General features: G+C 46.4%; 2 protein-coding genes across 2 annotated transcripts in view; one reads left to right on the forward strand and one right to left on the reverse strand.

Annotated features, from left to right (window-relative positions):
- On the forward strand, positions 1–9,262 carry LOC148833666 (E3 ubiquitin/ISG15 ligase TRIM25-like). Its single transcript, XM_088916399.1, has 6 exons — positions 1–887; positions 3,738–3,833; positions 4,760–4,990; positions 5,104–5,126; positions 6,623–6,768; positions 7,638–9,262. Exons 1-6 carry the CDS (start codon positions 318–320, stop codon positions 8,171–8,173), a joined length of 1,602 nt encoding a protein of 533 aa, XP_088772525.1. The 5' UTR covers positions 1–317; the 3' UTR covers positions 8,174–9,262.
- The window catches only part of myadma (myeloid associated differentiation marker a), a 23,258-nt gene continuing 10,346 nt past the window's right edge, over positions 8,891–21,802 (reverse strand). Inside the window, exons 2-3 of the mRNA XM_088916403.1 lie at positions 14,391–14,513; positions 8,891–12,744 (exon numbers count right to left, since the gene is read on the reverse strand). Coding sequence (XP_088772529.1) covers positions 11,171–12,061 — 891 coding nt within the window. The 5' untranslated portion in view covers positions 12,062–12,744; positions 14,391–14,513 and the 3' untranslated portion in view covers positions 8,891–11,170. The remainder of the gene's footprint in view (positions 12,745–14,390; positions 14,514–21,802) is intronic.

Here is a 21,802-nt window from a genome sequence, read left to right on the forward strand (position 1 = left end):
ACTACAGTACATGGCCATGACAATTCTGTACACGGCTTGCTTGGACACAAACTGTATTTATTTCTTCCACAGTCCGTTTTTAATGATTACCACGATTGTGATACTGCGAGAGTGGAGTTGTTTCCGGGCCACGAAGATGCATATTTTGATCACCAAAAGGCTGTGTAATGCTGTTTACTGATCCCTGAGCTGAAGAAACGAAACTTAACAACGGTCTTTATCAAACCCCTCCCCAGAGCTGTGCTTTCACTTTGAAGTCGACGTGCGCGCACAGCGGAGAGAGTGCCATCTTCCCTCCAGGGGTGTAAAGTTAAACAATGTCAGGTTCCACGACGCCAGAAAACCTCTTGGAGGGTGAGCTGACGTGCTCGGTGTGCCTGGATATTTTCAGGGACCCCCGCCTGCTGCCCTGCGGACACAACCTCTGTCTCCTCTGTGTCCAGGAGCTGAGGAAACAGGGAGGAAACGGCCAGAGCTTTAGCTGCCCGGAGTGCAGGCAGGAGTGCGCCCCAGACGCCGCCCTGCAGAAGAACCGCAAGCTGGCCAACATCGCGGAGGAGTTCCGCAAGAACCGGGGGGAAGACCCCGCCGCCGTGTTCTGTGACTGCTGCCTGCAGAAGACGGCGGCGGTGCGGCTCTGCCTGAAGTGCGAGGTGGCCCTGTGCGGTGATCACGTCAGGCTGCACACGGAGAGGCCGGCTTTCAGAGACCATACCCTCACGGAGCTGGGGCAGGACCCGGCGAAGAGGAAATGCCCCGAGCACGGCGAGGTGTTCCGTTTCTACTGCGTGCAAGACGAGGCCGCCCTCTGCTCCTCCTGCACAGTGCAGAGACAACACAAAGGTCACGACATGAAGACCTACAAAGAGCTGGCGGAAGAGTTTAAGGTGTGTCCCAGTAGTTTCTCCTTCGGTGTACAGTATATGTGATCCCTGCAGTAACGCTGTGTCCTTCAGTTTTGTAGCCTGGGGTGTACCTATCAACCCCAGTACCTGTTAGCACCAAGGTTTTAGGAGATCAGATTTCCCTGGCATTGATCTTTAATATTTTTGTAGTGGTAAAAAGGATGACTCTCAGGATAGCAGGACTAGGGAACATATTCAGATGTATTGACTGCAGCTGTTTCTGAGACAGCACAACTCCTAGACTTCACCTGGACAGATTACAGTCCGGCAGAAATGTCTTTTAACCTAAAAGATTCTCTGACCTTAGTTCTCTGTTGTTTTGATGCTGTCTGGTGTCTTATAGTTCTCCCTTATTCTGTCTCACACAAGTCAGACATTAATTTGTACCACACACACAGTACAAGTGAACCTTCCCCAAACCCTTCAATTTGACATGCTGTCTGCTGTGTACCCCTAGGAGTGGCACTATTTTAAGGGTTTAGAGTAATCTATGATACCATTATACTGCACTATACACTAACATAGTGATATTTCACCAATGGCTTACTTACACACAGACATTGCATTTCATATCATGGCCAGCAGCCATATCACCCTGCACCTCACAACTGGCCACCCACTGAAGCTCAGCAGGTGTGAGCCTGGTCAGTACCTGGATGGGAGACTCCTGGGAAAGCTGAGGTTGCTACTGGAAGAGGTGTTAGTGGGTCCAGCAGGGGGTGCTCACCTTGCGGTCCATGTGGGTCCTAATGCCCCAGTATAGTGCCGGGACACTATACTATAAAAAGGCACCGTCCTTCAGATGAGAATCAAATGGAGGTCCTGACTCTCTGTGGTCATTAAAAATCTCAGGGCATTTCTCGAAAAGAGTAGGGGTGTAACCCTGTCTCCTGGCTCTTACCAATCATGGCCTCCTGATAATCCCCATCTCTGAACTGGCTCCATTACTCTGCTCTTCTCCCTACTGATAGCTGATGTGTGGTGAGCGTTCTGGCGCACTATGGCTGCCGTCGCATTATCCAGGTGGGGCTGCACATTGTCGGTGGTGGAAGGGATCCCCATTACCTGTAAAGCGCTTTGAGTGGAGTGTTCCGAAAAGTGCTATATAAATGTAAGCAATTATTATTACTATTATTATTATTATTATTATTTCACTAGAAATACTGTACAAGCTTATAAACTATCCATCACCCCAGACAGAATTATATAAGCTCTAGTACTACAATTACTGTATTTATGGTACTGTATATTTATTTTAGAAAATCTTTCTGTATGTAAGGTACCTTCAATAACGTCTGTACCGTACATCCTGGGTATAACCAGTCTAGCCCGCTCTCTCAGAAGTTTGAAAGGCAGGTTGTGGTTAATACTGGGATTGTTGTTGTTGCTCTCCCCTCTGCACTTGAATTTCCACACCAGTGCCTTGGTATGCTGCAGTGTGAGCTGCTACCCTTCAGATTAAACAGAGGTCCTAACTGTTTAGTCACAAAAACACCTTTGACACTCTAAAGGTTAGGTGTCCTGGCTAAATTCCATGCCCATCTTTCATTATTTTGGCCACTCTACTGTTCCAATTTAGTTCAATTAGTGGAGCAGTTACTTTCTCCTCTACCTCATCTGCAGGTACAGTTTGGGGCTTAATCTGGGGTACAGTTTCTCTCTCCTTCCCCTGATCTGCTGGTATAGGTTGGGCACGATCTTGGGTACAGTTTCTCTTTCCTCCCCCTGATCTGCAGGTACAGGTTGGGGTACAGTTTCTCTCTCCTCCCTCTGATCTGCTGGTGCAGTTTGGGGTACAGTTTCTCTCTCCTCTCCCTGATCTGCTGGTGAGGTTTGGGGTACAGTTTCTCTCTCCTCCCCCAGATCTGCTGGTACAGGTTGGGGTACAGACTGGGGTACAATTTCTCTTTCTATCATCTGGTCTGCTGTTGGGGTGCAGTCTGGAGTATAGTTTCTCTCTCCTCTAATCTGCTGTGCAGGATGGGGCACAGTCTGGGGTACAATTTCTCTTTCCTCCCCCTGCTCTGCTGTGTAGGTTGGGGTACAGTCTGGGATACAGTTTCTCCCTCCTCCCAGTGATCTGCTGGAACAGGTTGGTGTACAGACTGGGGTACAGTTTCTCTCTCCTCTCTCTGATCTGATGTGTAGTGGAGCTGTTGGTGCAGAACGGCTCATGTGTGTCACTCAAAAGATGCTTCATTACATTGTGGATGAAGTTGGTCCCATCCTATATGTAAAGTGCTTTTGGATCCTTCGGGATGAAAAGCACAACCCTGGTTTTCCTTTGTTGTCCCCCATTGAGGTAATAACCAGCCTTGCTTAGATTCTGGGATCTTATACTGCAGCATCAATTCTGGATTCCAGAATCTAGCAGTGTATTAATAACCCAAGTACTGCCAGCCTGTATTTACGATACCAGGCCCCAGTCAAGCGGGAGAATGGAAAACAGAAAGATGACTAAGGCTGTTACAGCTGCAGACATACAGTATGAACTGGCAGTTTTAAATGTTACATTGGATTATTTGCCAGGCTGCCTGTCTTGCACCAGGGAAATGACTGGTGGGCCCCACTGACATAGTAGAGTACTCATTGACAGAGTGTTCAATACATTTACAAGAGGTTTCACTGACAAAAAAGAATAGTTGGAAGATTTACAGTGCAGTGTTTTCACTTATTGACTAGCTCGTCTGAGATGCAGGGAGTCAGAACTTAAACAAGCATCAGGGTTTACTGTACTCTTTCTGTACTTTGTGTAATGGCTAAGGCAAAGTTGTACATTTTACGGAACAGCACTGCACTAGTATTTCACTCTCAGTTGTGGTGTTTTCCTAGGGGTCTCTTGAAGACTTGCTGCAGAGAGTTAACGGGAAGCTTTCCGAAAACCAGAAGCTCCTGATGGAGCAGGAGAGAAGCGAGAAGATGATCACGGTAAAGTCCCGTCCTCGTTTGTGAACATTTGGAATTGTCCGTTATTTGTTTTCAGTCTGTGCCGATCTCCGGGATATGCATTTGGACATCTTTCTATCTGGGGGCACATTTGTCATTTTGCTTTTGCTTTGCTTGAAAGGCCAAATGAGATTTGTAATTCTGGAGCCGTATCTGAGCTTCTGGACTGCATTCATTCAGGCTTGCTGCCTGACATGTAACCAGCAGGGACCTTCTTACAGATGGAAAAATTGCCCTCTGCAGATGTGTCCCATGCGTGTGTCACGCCCACATGCCTGATGTAATGCCATTTCAGTTATGGAAACTGTGCCATTCCCAGTATGGGTGGGTCCTATACTTTGTCACACCCACAAAGGGCAGATTCTGTGTGATACCACGCCCATCATGGGTGGGTTCAGTACAGCATTACTTCCACAATCAAACATTGTTCAACTAGTATGAGCTGTTCTGTGAGAAATAATGACAAGTTGAGGAGAGTGACAATTCTTGGAGTCTGTGTGAAGTCTGTATGTTCTCCCTTTGGTTGCATGGTTGGGTTTCATCCAGGTGCTTCACTTCCCTCCTAGAGCCCAAAGACATACTGGTAGATCAATTGGCTTCTGGAGAGATTGGCCCTGGTGTGTTTGTGTGCATGTGTGTGTTTGTTTCTGTGTGTGCTGTGCAATTGCCTCCCATCCCATCCAGTGTGCATGACGCCTTGTGCCTGTTGCTTGCTGGGATAGACTCTGGCTGCCCATGACCCTGTGTTGGATGGTGTGATTAGCAGAAGGATGGATGGACAATGAAGCAGATCAACGAGCACTAGAGTGGTAGAGCCCAGCTGGAATGTAAATCCGCAGCCACCTCGTCCCTCCAGGACCAGGGCTGGGAACCAGTGGTGTTAAGCTCTTTTTTTTCTATACTCCCAGAACAACCCCATGGTGGAGGAGGGGCTGGAGCAGCTAAGGGAGAGGCTGAGGGCTCTGGTGGACTCTCTGGTGTCTGAGCTGAGGCAGCACTGTGAGGCACAGAGCAGGGACGCGGCCCAAGCACTCCAGACGAACCACAGGGCTCTGAAACAGGAGAGGCAGGGACTGGAGAGCATCAGGGCAGACATCAACGCACTGCTGCAAATCTCTGATCCACTGAGCTTCATTGAGGTGAGAGAGTATCAGATAGAAGTTATTTCCATGATCAGGCAGTGAAATCTTTTGACAGTTTCTTTTTGGCCTCAGTTTTTTCAAACCACTAACAAAAACTCTCTGTTTTACAGATATTTCACTCCAAGAGAGACAAGTAAGTTCTTGTTTTTCTTTGTATTATTAGTAGGGTGATTGACTCCCATCTTTGGTAGATTTGTTCAGGGACAACAGTATGAAAGCATGTCACGAACAGTTCTTTCCGGAACCTATGCGGACGACACAATCCGGAATAGTGAGGAAACACTGGGGGAAAAGTCATGCAGGAATACGGGGATGAAAACAGGGGGGCGTGTCCAAAGTGCACTGGTGCACAGGGGAGGTGTGGCCGAGGGAAACAATCCAAAAATAATCCAGACAGGGAATCCAAAAACAAGCTAGAGTCCATGGCCTGGTGATCCATCCACGACGAAGGATTAAAACCAGGAACCGGGTCGGAACCGGCAGGGGGAACGGGAACAGGAACAGAGACTTAAAAACATGACGGAGCCAGACGCATCAGGACCCGGGCTCGCACAATATGGAAATCAGATGCAGAGCCCGGAACTGACTGAGTGTCTGGTTTTTAAGGGGGACGGGAAGGAGGCTGGAACAAGGGGCAGGTGCACAGAATTAAGTCCAAAGTGAAATGAGCCGGAGCGCCCTTCAGGAGGAGGGACTACAATCGTGACATACACAAACAGCTTGTATTTCTTGTAACTCCTCGTCCTTATTGAAAAATTAAAAGAACTAAAAAAAATGGCAACTAGTGCAAGATATTTTAACTACTAGTACAAATTCTGCACTCAAATCAGTCTCCTTTCGTGAAGATCCACGACAAACACTACACTGTAACCTTCAGCAGATCAATGTGGCTCCATTTCTGTTCCAAATTAAATCCGGGTTAACAATGCATCCTAGTCAGATAATTATTCAGTAATACAGTCAATTAATTATTCAGCAGTACAATTAGTGAGTTTACACCTAAGTGTGCAGTGACAGGTACATAAATGTCCTTCAGTGGGACGTCCAGCTACAATAACAGTATCCTAATCTGAGGAGTGTGTCTCAGGGGTAGCAGTAGGAGAAACGGGTAGAAGTAGCAGAAACAGGGGAGGAGTAACAGTCGATTTAGAAATAGCATTAATAGGGTATGTAGTATTAGTAGCAGCAGTAGAAACAACCATAGTACTGGTGAAAGGAACTGATGTAACAGTAATGGAGCTTAAAAAAAGTCCCTGAACAAAATGTCACTGACTGGGCAGCAGTTCTGTATGGTATTTTCTAGATACATTAAATACTGTAGGTATCTTTTGAATAAAGTCAAGTGGCTTTAATGAGTCCTGGTAGCGAATTACACTCGCATACAGACCATCGTTGTTGACTTGTGTGGTGTCGATCGTTAGTAAAGAACCTCACACAGCAGTCATTGAAATATGATAAGAAACCTTGAGAAAATGGACTTGTTCTTAAGTACCTCATTGTGAGGAGTCTGCACCGTGTGTATAGTTATCCAATAACCTCCAAAAAAAAAACCTCAACAGTAAGTATCTATTTTAATAGGTACTTATTGTAATTGTTATATTTTAACATAATTCATTGCCTTATTAACAGAATCTGTAAAGACCTGGAGACTCCTCTGTTGAAACCTGATCCAGTGTACCTGAACCGGAAAGAGACATTTGAAGTCATGGACTGCAGATCCAGGAACTTCACTGCTGGCGCACTGGTGCAGATACGGGAGCTGAAGAGCAGATGCTGTGAGTCCTGGAGATGCTGTATGGATATCATTGTTATAAAAACACCACATGTGGTTTGCATTGTTTGAGGGGGACATTTTAGCAGTTTTAGTTATTTGAGACCAACCATTATTTGGAGTGAATGCAAGGCTGCTGTACCGATGGGAACACTGACTCATGCACCCACATCTCCAAGGCAACCGGCCGAGTCTCCACTCAGTCTGATAATTCAGCAGTTGCCGTGATGACGAGATCCAGTGTATTATCGATACCACCTATGCCCAATTGAGCTGACACTTACCTGTTTCCTTCCTGACATGTACACTTGTCTGTTTCCGTCAGATATTTAAGCCTGGCTTTGGCACTGCCTTTTGTTTAGTCATCCGTTTTTTCCTCTCCAGTCTGGGCGTTCTTGCTTGTACTCTTAGTTCTGAACTCCTCAGCTTGAATCTCTTTGTCTGACCCTGGGTTTGGATTTTTCCCTGCATTCTGACCATCTCTTAAGGTGTTTCGACTCGGACTCGGACTGCCTGTGTGACCACTCCTGTGTTTTGAACCCTGCCTGTTAAGACTCTCCTTCAGGCTTTCCCTCATACTTCAGTTCTGTTCCTCCTGGCTTGACCCCTGCCTGGCTGACTATATTTCTGTTTGTGTGTTTGCGTTGCAGTTATAGTTTCACTCTTGGCTATCTACCCTGTCTGCTTCCACCAGAGCCTGTGCCTGAATTCAGTCTCCCCTCTCCTGCCCACTGTTTCCATCTGGTCAGTTCAGTGGACCTTACTCAAGGCACTTAAAGAGTTGCAGCCAAGCCTGAGAGTTTATCTTGGGGAAAAAAAACCATCTTATTCAAATTGAATACAGCAGTGTGTAAGTCTAGTCTTGTGTTTCAGGTGGTGACCTGCCAGCCTTGGATGTGAACACAGCACACCGCTTTATAAAGATCTCCAATGACCTGCTGTCAGCGACAAACGTTGGCAGAAGTCAGTCCTATCCTGACCACCCTGACAGATTTGATCATTACGAGCAAGTTCTGACCTTACAGAGCATCTCTTCAGGGACTCATTACTGGGAAATAGAGGTGCAAGGAGGTTGGAGAGTAGGTGTCGCCTACAACACCATTAAGAGGAAAGGGCGTGAAGATGGTCGGTGCTTGGGGCGTGGTAAAGATTCATGGAGCTTTAAAATGGTTGAGAAAAAGCTGGCAGCTTGGCACGACAATAAAGAGACAGCTCTGCCAGTCACTCTGACCCACAGCAGGGTGGCACTGTCCCTGGACTATGGCGCTGGCACTGTGTCCTTCCATGACGTGGGAGACGCACTGACCCACTTACACACCTTCTCTACTACCTTCACCCAGCCCGTCTGCCTGGGGTTTGCTGTGTTTTCCGGTCAAAAAGTAAGCAGCGTCTCAATCGTAAAGATGTGAAAAGAATTAGAATAATACACATGAAACTGCGTTCATATGTGCAGCACACTAAAACGCAGCTCTTCCAGAATTCAGTGATTTTAGGGCATTACATCTCCGCATTAGTTTTGTTTTGCAACCAGTTTTATTGTGCAGCTCGCTCTCTGTTCTCAAGACTACATATCTACCTACTTTAACTATTTCAGCAAATGAAATGACTTCTGACCAAGTCCTTGAGATGCTGTCTGTCTTTTGGGGTCTGCAGTGCAATGCCTAGCCCCCACCTGTAACTCTAGCTGAACAGTTCATTTACAAAGTTTCCTAATGCATCACTCATAACCACTGGTGTCTGTGCTATTAAATCTCATGCTAGATACTGCAGATGATGGGCGTGTACAAATATAGGTGCTCACCCAAAACTACTCTATATCTTCTACGGTAATTCTCAAAACTTACCTGTCTTACTTGCACATTTTTTTAATAATGCAGCCTTTCCTGGTCAGTCCTGTGACATTAACAAACACGAAAAGTCTCTCTTAGACATAAAATAACCCTAACACTTTGAATAGACCTAGAAAAGCCTAGCCTCTCTAACACTGAACTTGTACGAAGTAGAATCTAAATCTGAGCTTCTAATAGCAGTCTCTGTTTCTCCAAACAACAACTAAACTACTCAGGAAACCTGTGAGCTGAAAATGATGCAGGTTAGATACACAATCACATCTGCACAGAATGTCATTTTCTTTGCTTTATTCAACACTGAATAGTACAGCAATACTGGTTTTGGCAACTACATGTACAGATTATGATACTGCAATACAAAAGCATATAAAATGTGAAAGAACAGAGTGTGTCCCGAGGCATGTTAAGGTCAGCTGTAAAGCTTCAGATCTTTCGTGAGGCTAGTTCCACTGGTACCTGAAGTCACTTCATTGTACGACGGAAGTGCGAGACATTTTGGGGTGTCTAGCAGCTGTGTCCCCAAATGTCTATAAACAAAGATACACACATACTGCTTCTCTAGTATTGCTGCATTTTCTTTCCAAAATTGGTCAAATGTTTCACTTCATCTGTTTGAGAACCCAAATAAATCTTTGGTATGGTATTCTCACTTTCTGGATATGTAGGTCTACTACATTACGCTATCTCTACTGATAATATAATATGTGTTGTTAATCTGATTTATGCAGTTCCAACAAAAACAAAATCTTCCTTCTTACATGCTGTATCTGTGTGTTTTGGCTGGTAGAAAATGGACAGTGACTTCAGACACCTCAAGAAACAACTCCACCTAAAGCAAACTGGTTTGTCAAAGACTTTTAGTAGTCTGTGAAAGGCTAGTGTTACAAATTACTTCTGAACTAACATCAAAATTAAGCTTTTTTCAGATGCAGGTTTGACGTTTTCTGTTTTGTTTTAGGCAAATCATACAAATTGTACACCTCATCATCTTTTTAACACATCCATGCCGAGTTACAGATAATAATTCAATAAAACTACCAAGCAGGCAGGATGTGTCGCAAAGGTCTCCACTTAAATTAAGAAGCCATTAAAAAAGGTAATAGCACATAAATATGATTTGAAGTAAAAAAAAAACGCATCTTAAAAATGAAGAGGAAAGAAATGAGTCTTACATCAATTACAAAGTCATTGCTTTGGGAAAACAGGAAAAGTGTGAAGCTGTTCAATTTAGGAAATACTATCAGCGAGGTGACAGAGCTGGAACTCAAACCCAAGGAGGAGATTTCTAGTCTTGGGATAGCTTGTCCCTCTTGCTAATGATGTGCATCCTACCTGACTCCCTTACAGTCAAACTCTGACCTTCCTTGGGATTCCACTCCCTGGAGACTCGTTTCTAGATATTGTTAACAGTTGTTTTCCCTGTTAACGGACGGCAAAGCGTGTCCGTGCGCTGGCGTACTGCGTGAGGGGGCGTTAACATCAGCCATGTTCGCGGGTGATGAACAGAGGAGCCTCGTGGAACTTGAGGGTTGGAGCTGCAGGCTTTCGAACAAGAAGAAAAAAGAAATGGTACCAAACTGCTTCTTGGACACAAGTATAAAAGCTGAGCGACTGTCCTCTGATTTGGTTGAAGAGCGCAGTCGCCTCCGAAAGGCATTGTGGAAATCGGACAAATTCTCCGGGGAATTGCTGGTTGATTTGAAAACGACGCAGGTTCCCCAGCGCAAGTGTGTGTGTGTGTGTGTGTGAACCTGAAGCAGTGATGCAGGACATCACGTCGTGCCCAAGATACGGAAACTACTCAGCCTTTCGGACAGACCTAAAATTAGACGGTTTTGCACTACAATTATTATATGTACGCAATAAAAAAAACAGCAGTAAAAAAAGGAATTACTAGTCGTATAACTCTTTGGAGGAAAAAAAATAAAAACCTTTGTCCAAGTGAGGCCTGACAAAACCTGTCATAAAGGCACAAGAGGTGACGGGAATTTGGTCAGATTCGCTTGAATAAAAAATACAAAAAAGGCAAGAAAAGCACTTTGGGCATTTGTTGGCTTCTGAGGAGCTCAGTTCCATTCTACAGATCTAAATTTTCCAAGTGTAGTTGTTGGCATTGTCCGTGTCATTCTGGCAAGAACCGAACACGGGAACAGCTTATTCAAGCACAGTTGTATCGCGATTTACAACTGTGGGGCTTCCGAACGTAAACATTACACGTGCGTCTACTGTTGAATATGGAAAGCACAACCTTTAACCTACAACAATACATTGCTTCGCGAGAGGACTTTTTCAATCCTTTGGCGGTGGGATCCAGAGTCGTTTCGGGAGCTAATATTTGGGAACAGAGCGAGAAGGCGGCCGAAAATGAACCCGAGGACGGGGAAAGCCGAGGAAACGCGGGTTCGGTTTTTCACGGGTCCCCCTAGCAAGCGGGCACGGGGATATTTTTACTCGTTTTCTTATTTGGAAAGCTTCTGCTGCACGTCACACCGCAAACGGGGAGGGGGCAGAGAGAAGAGAAGACTGGAGAAGGGGTGCAGGGGGGGAGGAGGGGGATCACACTTTGACGAAAACCAGACGAGCCGAATAAAAGAGGTCGGCCAGGTAGAGGATGAAATTGAGGGCGGTGAGGATGGAGACGGCCACCAGCTTGTCCCAGTCGCAGAGGCCGACAGTCTGACTGCACCTGGAGGTGCGCCGCGTGTGCCCTCCGTAGCGGCTGTCAAACTTGTAAATGGGCCAGATGACGGTGGCGGTGGCGTACATGAGGACGGCCAGCAGGGCGTAGGCACTCAGGAAGCGGGCGAAGGGGAAGGGGAGGCAGCCGGTGCACTCCCCCACGCACAGCACGATGATGGCCGCCGAGATGATGAAGCAGATGCAGTAGACGGCCAGGCACCACTTGAGGGCGGCGTGGTCGTCGTACGACACCGGGTCGCTGATGAAGACGAAGATGACGCAGGCCACGAAGGTCTCGCACACCTTCAGCAGGCCCGGCGCCGTGGCCATGTAGCCGGCCACTTCTCCGGGCCGGGCCTTGCTGATGGACACCTCGCAGATGTAGGCCAGGGTGGCCAGGCACGAGAAGACGGCCGCGGCGATCCGATAATCCCGCGACGAGTAGGTGTTGGAGTAGCCCTTCAGGAAGTACAGGGGGAAGATGATGGAGGCCGAGAGGCAGAGCAGGGCGGCGTAGGAGGCGAAGGTGATGGGGAAGTTGCGCCAGGAGACGGGGGCTCGGGCCTGCAGGCCGAACAGCTCCACCAGCAGCACCAGCAGCGTCCCGGCGAAGCTGAAGCTCCAGCAGAAGATGCACCAGTCGCCGGTGCCGTGGCCGAGCTGAGCCCCGTGCACTGCCAGGCTGAAGGCCACGCAGGACAAAACCAGAGCCGCCAGACGCGCAAAGAGCAGAGGAGAGGACTGCAGGGTGGGAATCACTACGGGCATCTTGACTGTTGGCGTGAAACTTTTCCCGGAAACGCTTGGAAAGTAAAGAAAGTATGGGTGTCCTGTTTACCGAGCTATCAGAATGGTCTGTTTTGGAAAACCTCTACAAAGATTTTGTGCTCTAAATCTACCGAACAGGAAGAAATCTCTTAACTTTAAAGATATGCACGCTTTGGGCAAGTGAAAGCTTGTGATTTTGTGTGGGGCTGTGTCTTCAACACCAGGACCTCACCACAGCCGTTTCTGTCTGCTCACCAGGGAATGTGCGTTCTGTGCCTGTTCACACTGAGCCAGCAGAGTGGGTGTGGCTGTGTGTTCAGCTTTTTGAGACACGCAGAGTGGCTTTACAAGAGACAAACTCCTACGGCAAGTTAACAGCAGAGCCCTGAATGGGAGCAAATGACGCAGGTTACGAAAGGGACCAATCTGCGCTGGAATGGGCAATCAAACGGGAAGCTGTGCAGAACAGACAACCTGAACTCCGAACAAGGATAGGAAATCTGGTGATCTTTGCCGATTTCCAACCGCTATCTCCCCGATCCGGGAATTCAGGTCTTAAGTTCTTGGGAATGGACCAGTCTCTCAGGCCTCCGTAGCTCTTTTCTCGCTTGTGGGAGTCACGGCTGGCAGCCCCCTTTTCTCGAAGCGATGTCTCAGTTTCGGGAGAGAGGTGAGACAGCAGCCTTGAGGAAGAGAAATGACAAAAGACGAGTCAACAGGAATTTCTCAGCGAGGCACTGAAGACTGATTTAGGGAATATCATACAACCTTGCTTTTTCTGTAGCTCCGCTGCAAGATCACGCACATAGAGCAAACAAGTAACTATTGTATGTTTCTTGGTGGATGGATCCAATACAGGGTCACAGGGGAAGCCAGAGCCTATCCCAGCATGCAACAGGCACAAGGAGGATACACCAATTTTCCCAGCAGCCCACTGACCTACCACTATTTGGACTGTGGGAGAAACCTGGAGCACCCAAAGGAAACACAACGTGAAAGTGGGGCTAAAAATACAAACTCCAAGCACAGTACCCTGGGAATCAAACATGGAGCCCCAGCGCTGTGAGGCAGCAATACTAAACTCTGCGCCAGGTTGCGGCATGATGAATTTAAAATGCAGCACATGAAATGTTGTGTAGCATGCTAGTTGTACATGTAAGTATCTATGTGTTTATGCAGGCAGAATTGTAAAAGCAAATGAGTAATTGCTAACAAAATCCTTATTTTGAGCTCAGGAGTTCTCTGTCAACAGGTTTCTAACTGGGGTGCACGGGGGCTACTGTTAACTGCGCCTGACTAGTATCAGAGCCCATGCTGTCACCATATGATGCATCTGCCTGCTGTCATCCTGTGAGCAAAGAGAAATGTACAGCAGTAGGAAATATTTATTCTGCACCTGCACCACAGGTTTTCAATTTTTTCGCTTTTGAGTTCCTGAAACAAGATCCTCATTCCTTGAGCAGAAAAAAAAGCCTGTGAAGATTTCAACCGGGCAATGCTTTGGCTCAATCAATGATGGAATTAAGCAAACAGCTCTGCTGAGGATTTAAACCAGCAGGTGTGGAGGTCCCCAAGTCCGGGAGTGAGAAATCCTTCATTATTTAACAGTTTATAAAGGATTGCATGTGGAGGTGACTTGGGTGGCTATGTGGGTTAAGTGCTGCCCACAGCAGGCCAAAAAAAATCCTTTCCGTGCAGTTTTCCATGTTCGACACATGGTGGAGACACCGCACCAAGTTTAGGGCAAAGCGAGCCTGCAGCCTTGTCATCCGAGAACATGTCAAGCTGATGAGGCAAAAACTTTGAGGAAGGCAATATAATTTACAAAAGCTGTTTTTCAACTTCTGGGGCAGAACATCAAAAAGAGTCACTTCCCTTGATCTCCACTTTCTCCATAGATGATTAAAACTACAGTTTATGAAGCATCCCAAATGTTTTAAGATCTCCAACAGATTTACCCATGTTCTTTGATCCTAGAAGGTTTAAACCTTTTGGTGAAAGAAAGCATATATCCTGTGATGCAATGATCAGAGGACCTTCACGTGAAAATGTTATTTTTTTATTGAATATAAAGATTATTGATAGTTTTAATCCCTCCAGCTGAAGAGCAATGTTAAAATCTGGGTTTCTCTTCAAGTATCCAGAGGATTGTGACTCAATTGGCTCATCTTGACACAAAATTACAGCACAGACCGAATCTGCATTTGATATTCTGGGTATTTTCTAGCTTCTCATAAGAATCCAGGGAACTGGCTTCAACAACATGGTTAGGCAGCTTGTTCCACACCCCTACCACCCTTTGTGTAAAGACAGGGCCCCGGTTCTTCACCTCTCACGTCTCCCTGGGTATGTCTTGAGCTGTAATGAACAGTGGTTTCTCTGTCCTCTCGGACTCCCTGGTGTTTCCTGTTGGAAGGAAATCCAATGGCAGCAGGCGTAGGAAAAATACCACCTGCAGACAGAGAAGGGGGAGAGGAAGGGAGAGGAGGAGTCAGAATTGGAGAGAAGTTCAAATCGCAACGGTCAGTTCCATGTTAGAGCCAGGCTACGCCAACCACAAAGGCGTAAAGATCTGGACTCCTGTATTCTCCAGAGTTAGAGATCGTATCAGTGGAGAAGGCACTGAAGATAACAACAAAACTGAGCCTCTGCTCTCTGTGCTTCTGTGCTGTGAACAAAAGGGTTAAAAACACATAGGAATCCTTCCAAAATAAAATTTGGTCCGTTTTAACAATATTCCAAAATCCAACAAGAACAGACAAAAATAACATGGTAACGTGTCTAAACAATAGCAGCTCAAAAACGCAAGGAAAGGGGGTTGGGGGAAATTTAATGTGTTTATTGAGAAAGTTGAGTTGAGAAAAGGCATCTGGTCCTGCCGGCTCAGTTCGTGTGCCAGCAAAATGCTACCCAGTCGTATTTCTTTCCAGAATTAAAATGAGTGCAACCGACCCCCATCCCGTTCTCCTCCCCGCCTCGGAGACTGTTTTTTTTGCCTGTAATGAGTCCCACCAGCAGACGTTTTCAGGCCTGAATGCAGACAGCAGTCTGGGAGGCCTGACAGGGGAGAAGCAGTGGAGACTGAAAAGCTCCTGTATGTGTGGAACAGGGAGCTGGACAGAGTGCCGATGCCCACTGGTAACGTCACAGTGACATCGCTGTCCCGGGATCTCCAGAAAACTCGAACCCCCTCCGGCAAGCCTTGTGATATAATGGGTTTGACTCCTGAATGGTGGGTAGCTCTTTCATTTCACAGCTCACAGCTCCAGGGCCCCGGGTTCAAATGTGGTTCCGTCTGCACTCCTGCTTTCTCCCAGCAGAAGTGCAGTCTCCAGATTGCTCCGCCCTATATGTAGGCATAACACGTGCAGCTCAGCTCTGCCCCTGGGGGGGTCTGATCATGGTTGCTCATGGGCTGAAGCAGAGCCACGCCCTGGACAGATGCAAACTCCGCTGTGCCAACAGACTAGGTGCTCCTACAAGGCACACTTTTGGGGGGGGGGGGGGGGTGATGTCACTCCTGTACACTCTTACTGCACCGTTCTTACTGTTACCCACAAGGAAGAACCTGCCTGAGTATTCGAGACCCAGCCCGGACAGGTGCCACCCTCTGAACTTCTAGTTATTTAGTCAAATCGTGATGACGAACAGCTGGCGAATATAAAGGAGTAGCGTGCAAAGCACTTTGGTCTGAACTCGTCTGGCTGAGGAAATGACAGTGCTGGTCGGAGATCAGCAGTGTCACATCGCCCCTCACTCACGAGGAATGAGCCAGGGAGGCAGCCGCAAAAGGGTGAAGTTGAGGTGGAGAGAGGGGAGCTAGTAAAGATGCACAGAGCTGTGTACAGCCAGGGAGCTTTCATGTACAGTACCTTACAAAGAAGAGGAAGTATGAGATTAGACCTCCACCCAAATGACTGTTCAATAACACCATGTGTTTCCACTTTCTGGCCAGTGCCCAGTTCAACACCAACTCACTGCAATGCTCTAGGAGTCTTCAACTGTTACTGGAAACAGAGGGACCCGACATTCATGCGACACTCACTGTAAGGACACTTGTGCAGTTTCAGCTGTTATTGGAACATCAACATCATTTTCAACTCAGACCAATAAATATCCCCACAGGTAGTTTGTGCTGTAGTAGAAATGTAACCTAGTTTTCCTGGAGCAACCCAACATCTCTTTATATAATAGTCTTTTATCTATTTATTCAGCAGTTGCTTTTGGGTGTATCCTGCCTTGTACCCACCGTTTGACGGGACAGGCTCCGTCTCCCCTACGGCCTGGATAAAAATGGATGGATATGTATAGTTTTTAGCAGGAAAATTACTTTTCCAAATGACTGCATGATCTAAAATGTTTAAAAATATATTTTTTCCTTGTTCATGTCTATTGACACGGCGAGTCTCTCCCTTCTTTTTTTAAGACTTGTCCAAACAAGGATTTGCACTATAACCTCTAAAGATAATATAATAAAATACATCAAACTAATATTAAAGTAAATGTTAATATTAATTAGCATAAATACATCATATATATATAAATTACATATGAATATTACATATGAAAAGAAGTATAAACATTAGACAAATCTATTACGTTTTATTTATAAACGATATAGGTTTACTTTTTGCACTTACTGGCTGGCCTGACGAATTCGCGGTTAAACTTTTACATTGGTTTTCAGAAATCGGGGCGCAAATTTAGCAGAAAATAAAACCACCCCCTCCTTTAATGCAAACAAACTCCTGAATGATTTTCTCTGTGAGGAAAACAAAACGGAAAAATAGCAGCTCATGGCCTTATTTAGTGTGACTTCACACAGACTAGCGTGTTCAAAAAAGGAGAGCTGTACAGCCGCAACATAGCGGACCCGAAAGAGATCCTTATTATTCCCATGTGTTTTTTTAAAAACAGCACCTCCACTAACCATAGAAATGGGCGGGGAGGGCGTGGCATCACCATTTTGACGAGGTTTAATTAGTTCTTGACTGGTGCTGTGATGAGCTTGTTCGACTGCTCTAAACAAGTCAGCAGTAATTAGACTGGAGTGGAACATTAGAAGTCGTCAATGAGGACTGTGTAAAGGGCTTGTTAGCATTACAAAATGGGAAATAAATGGCCAACAAGAACTGTTCTGTTTCCAGCAGCGCAAACAAAATTGCAGATTGGGACCGCAGGGATGGAAAAAAAAATTGCGAGACACCCAGGAAAATTCCGTTTGCACCGCCAGCCCGTGTGGAACCGCTTGAAACGTTAAAACATCAGTGATTACACAGGGGGAAAAAAAGAATGGGATAGCAAGACGTTCGGGGGGCTTTCAAAACTGCCTGATTAAACCGCCGACTCTGAAGAGAGATTGATTAAGCCATCGAGCACTGACTGGTCCTGGTCTCCGGACGAGAATCGCCACTCCCATCCCGCCTTTAGATCTGGATGGGCGCTGATCTCTTCTTTTATAGCTTTCTCTCTGGCGCAGCTCAGACGAGCGAAGACACCGCGACTCCTGGAAGCGTGCGGCTTGTTTACACAAAGGGGGCCGCGGCAGCTAATGTAAACACTCGCCGAGCTCTGAGCTCTTTTCCACGAGTCCAGGCCGGGTTCCGACGCAAGGGAAACAGATTTCGTCAGGGCGTAGGCATTCAAACTAAGTTTCCCACCCTGGTGGAGTAAATTCCCCAGCCTCGCTCTCCCGCTTAAACTAGGTACGCGACCGGTCCTTGCGCGCTGGCCGGCTCCGTGACACAGAAACTTCAGAATTTGATTCCCCCCCAGTAAACCACCGGAGAATACCATTTATGAACTGTGGAAAGAAGAAATAACCGAGCGTGACTCATACATTCCTGCCGCTGACCTTCCACTCCTCCAGGCTCAATCCATGCTTTTCCCCTCTGCCTGTCTCTTCGCTGTCCTTCCAGAAGGACCTTTCCTTTTTTTTTTTTCCAATTTGGCAGTTGTTATTCAAACATAGCCAAAGGGCGTTCTCCAGACACGTTGTGCTGTTCTTCGCTGGGAGCACCGACTACAAAGACACCCTGCATCATCATGGCTGCCGCACTCGCCGCTAGATCTTTAAGAAGATTCTTCTCGTTGTTAGTTGGCTTAACTCGCATTCTTTTGCCCCGGTGACTTGCAGTGTTAATGAAGTTTATGACAAACAAGTGCCATGAAAACACAAGAAAGAGTACAAATTAGGCCCATCTTTCTCGTCTGGAATTAACACTTTGCCCCTAATTTACTCCCAGTGAAAGCCCCTAATAGCCTCCCATTCAAAACCGCTTCAGGATAGAATTAAACAAGAGTGGCACTGTGGTTAGCGTTGCTGCCTTGTAATGCTGGGGCCCTGGGTTCAATTCCTGGGGTGCTGTCTGTGTGGAGTTTGTACGTTCTCCACTTCTTCATGTGGATTTCCAGCAGGTGCACTGGTTTTCTCCCACAGTCCCACAGTGTTCTGGTAGGTTAACTGGTTTCTGAGAAAGTTGGCCCTGTTTGTATCTGTGTGTGCCCTGCCCATTGCTTGCCAGGTTAGGCTCCGGCTCCGGCTCCCCCCGTGACCTTGAACTGGATAACAGTGTTTGGGGAAAATGCATGGATGGAATTCAAATACATGCTATTAAGATTAACACAAGTGCCCTCCCACAAAAACTAAACAGAAATGTGTGTCCTCGTTGGTTGAGCAGTCCTTCAGTGTTCCTTTTTCTATCTGTGCATTTTAAAAACAACTTCTTTGGTTTGATTACAGCGTAAGAGGATTCTCTGCTCTACTCTTAGAAATACCAAGCTCCAGACGTTCACAATGGGGGTGTCCAGATCTCCACAACCTCTGGACGCATGTCTGCCTATCATAGGCAAATCAATTACTACACAGCTCCTACCAGGTCCCTGCCTGTGATTGTTGAATGATGTTTGTTTGGTTAATCTGACTTGAATTCAGAAAAGGCTGCTTTTTCTTTGGCTTTACAGCAGTGAAAAGCAAAACAGAACAGTTTACAGCTCTGGATAAGCTCAGACATTGTGCCAGATACATACTGGATAGTCACATTTTAACATATTGTGACCTTAGAATGTACAACAGCTAGAATTAATAAGGCAGGTCCTTAAATCTTCCACTCATGGGAAGCTAGTTCCACAGCTATCAGTAATAGACTTGTTTTGTAAATAGTAAACACCAATATAGTGTATTCTATATTCATGTGTATTGAACTAGATAAGAGATTTGTATTAAATTGTAGGACCGCATCAGTGCTGTATTGTTGATGGTAGTGTTGATGTTTGTTCTTATTTGGATTATTAACACGTTTGAAAATTCAATATACTGTAAATGTTGCTCTCATGAAAATGGGAAAGAGTTGTACAATCTCTCTCAGAATTGTGATGGCAACAGAAATGAAGCAGACAATTATAGCTTGTATAAACAGCAATTAAACTTATTGCAATTTTCTTTTTCTGTATTTTGTGTTTCTTTATTGATATGCATTTTTTATGTATTAATAAATGTATTCTTGTGTATTAGTACCTGTGTGTGTGCGTTGTTTGAGTTATACCACATGGTTGGATTCTAAGGCCATTAAAAGAATCAGTTTGTGATTTACTGCCACAATTAATAATTGTCCCAGTAAATGCCAAAACCCCTACAGAACTGGTGCCTCGTGAGAGCACACTACACATGTGAAAAGGGAGATATTGTTCATGTTATATGTCTCAGCATAACTACACAAAGAAATATCAAGCACCTGGTTAAAGGAACTCTTGCAGCAGTCCTTGATTTCCCACCCACTCATTTCTAAACTGCAAATCAGTCACTGCTTATTATTCTCTGTTCATTTTTGGGGTGTTTGCAAGCTCTCATTGCTCGACTGCTCTGCAAAATGTACTTATTTCCTTTCACGCACCTAGCAAGTGAGAAACGCTGGACTGAAATCCTGAAGCACGCAGACCTCTCTCCTGTGTTGTAGTCCAGATTTTGAAGCAGAGCTTCGATTATCACAGGGCAGACTTTGTTATCTTTGTTGCTCTCACCTAACAGAAGTGAGAGACTCTTTGCACCACACATTGCATTGCACTGCTCATTGATGCTTGATTGCTCACTTTAGACAGTTTTCTGTCTGCTCATTGTATGATCTGGTTAGTATTAGTGGTCATTGATCTAGTCAGTAATAGTCGCAATGTTGTTTATCAGGTTAGTAATAGTCGGAATAGTCATTGATCTAGTTAGTAATAGTCACAAAGCGGTTTATCAGGTTAGTAAAAGTCGCAGTGTTTATCAGGTTAGAAAAAGTTGCAGTGTTTATCAGGCTAGTAATAGTTGCAATAGTCATTGATTTAGTTAGTAATAGTCGCAATGTTGTTTATCAGGTTAGTAATAGTTGCAATAGTCATTGATCTAGTTAGTAATAGTCGCAATGTTGTTTATCAGGTTAGTAATAGTTGCAATAGTCATTGATCTAGTTAGTAAGAGCCACATGTGCAATTGCTACAATTCTATGACTCACTGTGGAGAACGTTGCATCATTTCCTGAATTTTGTTCAAGAGCTGCTAGACTGGATTGCATTCATCAAGATGATCTGCAATACCCCAACGAGGTCACTGCCCCGGCCCTGGGACTGGAAAGCTGTGGGCTCAAGTCCTCAAACCAGGAGCTGCTCTCTTGTCCTGGAGTAGAAGGTACTGCACCCATGCCTGCTGGCCGAGGGTTCAAATATAATGGACTGCAATGTCCCTCCCAGGGCGTAGTCCGGTCCTCTCTTCAGTTAACTGGAATACGCCCCAGACCCAGTGAATCACATATTATTCAGAAGGACTTGTGGTGGGAAGAGACTCCGGACCAGAAAGATAAGATCACTTTATTGGCCATATACAATTTCTTGCATTAGGAATTTGTGTTTTCAGACAACACCCCAGCTTGCTCTCCATGAGACACACAGACAGGGAGAGAAGCTTGGGGTCAGAGCGCAGGGTCAGCCATTTATACAGCACCCCTTGAGCAGTTGGGGTTAAGGGCCTCGCTCAGGGGCCCAACGGAGTAGGATTCCTCTGGCGGCTGCTGGATTTGAACCGGCAACCTTCCAGCCACAGAGCGACCGCTTCGCCCCAGCAGCACCGCGAGTTGTCTCTTGGTCAACAGCTCGAACCCGAGCACGGCCTCAGCGGGGCCTAGCAGCTGGCCATTTTTATTTTTACCGGCATGTCAGCTTTAAGACTCGTCGAGCGTGTGTCCGGCCCGTCCTCGTCCAAACCCGGGTCTGGTACCTGTGGCGGTGCGACACGGCCCCTCGCAGTGGAACAGGAGCGCGGCTACAAACGACAGGCTGGCCGTTCGGCCCCCTCTGACCTTCTCCCCTGCGAGGAGCCTCGTCGGTGTTCCCCAAACAGCCCCCTTCGCCGCGACCGATGTCGACGATCGCCTCCGAACCCGGGCGTGACAAAGACCAGCGATGATGAAACCCGCCGGAGAAGCGGCAGCACAAAAGCAGAAAGGCTTCCTCTCCCATTTTTCTCCCCTGCCCCCTCTCTCCACTCTCTCCGCATGTCAGACTTTCCTTCCTCTGATTATTTCCAGATGTTTTCCTACAGTGGGCCCAGTGCTCCCTCCCTCCCTCCCTCCCTCAGCAGCACGGAGTGAGCACAAGCAGCAGCCGGCGCACTTGTGTGGATTTCAGCACTACGGAGGGTCCAGGATAACAGCGCTGGGAGTGAAACACATGGGGACTCCCTTCAAATAGAGCAGTCGCTCGAAAGGA

This window comes from Atractosteus spatula, chromosome 5 (genome assembly GCF_055471065.1).
Source record: "Atractosteus spatula isolate fAtrSpa1 chromosome 5, fAtrSpa1.hap1, whole genome shotgun sequence".
NCBI lineage: Eukaryota > Metazoa > Chordata > Actinopteri > Semionotiformes > Lepisosteidae > Atractosteus > Atractosteus spatula.

Bases quoted from the DNA above. Each gene is read 5' to 3' on its own strand.
- LOC148833666 (XM_088916399.1), top strand. From the start codon at position 318: ATGTCAGGTTCCACGACGCCAGAAAACCTCTTGGAGGGTGAGCTGACG. The intron at 888-3,737 runs GTGTGTCCCAGT...GTGTTTTCCTAG, and splicing joins AGCTGGCGGAAGAGTTTAAG to GGGTCTCTTGAAGACTTGCT. The intron at 4,991-5,103 runs GTGAGAGAGTAT...TCTGTTTTACAG, and splicing joins ATCCACTGAGCTTCATTGAG to ATATTTCACTCCAAGAGAGA.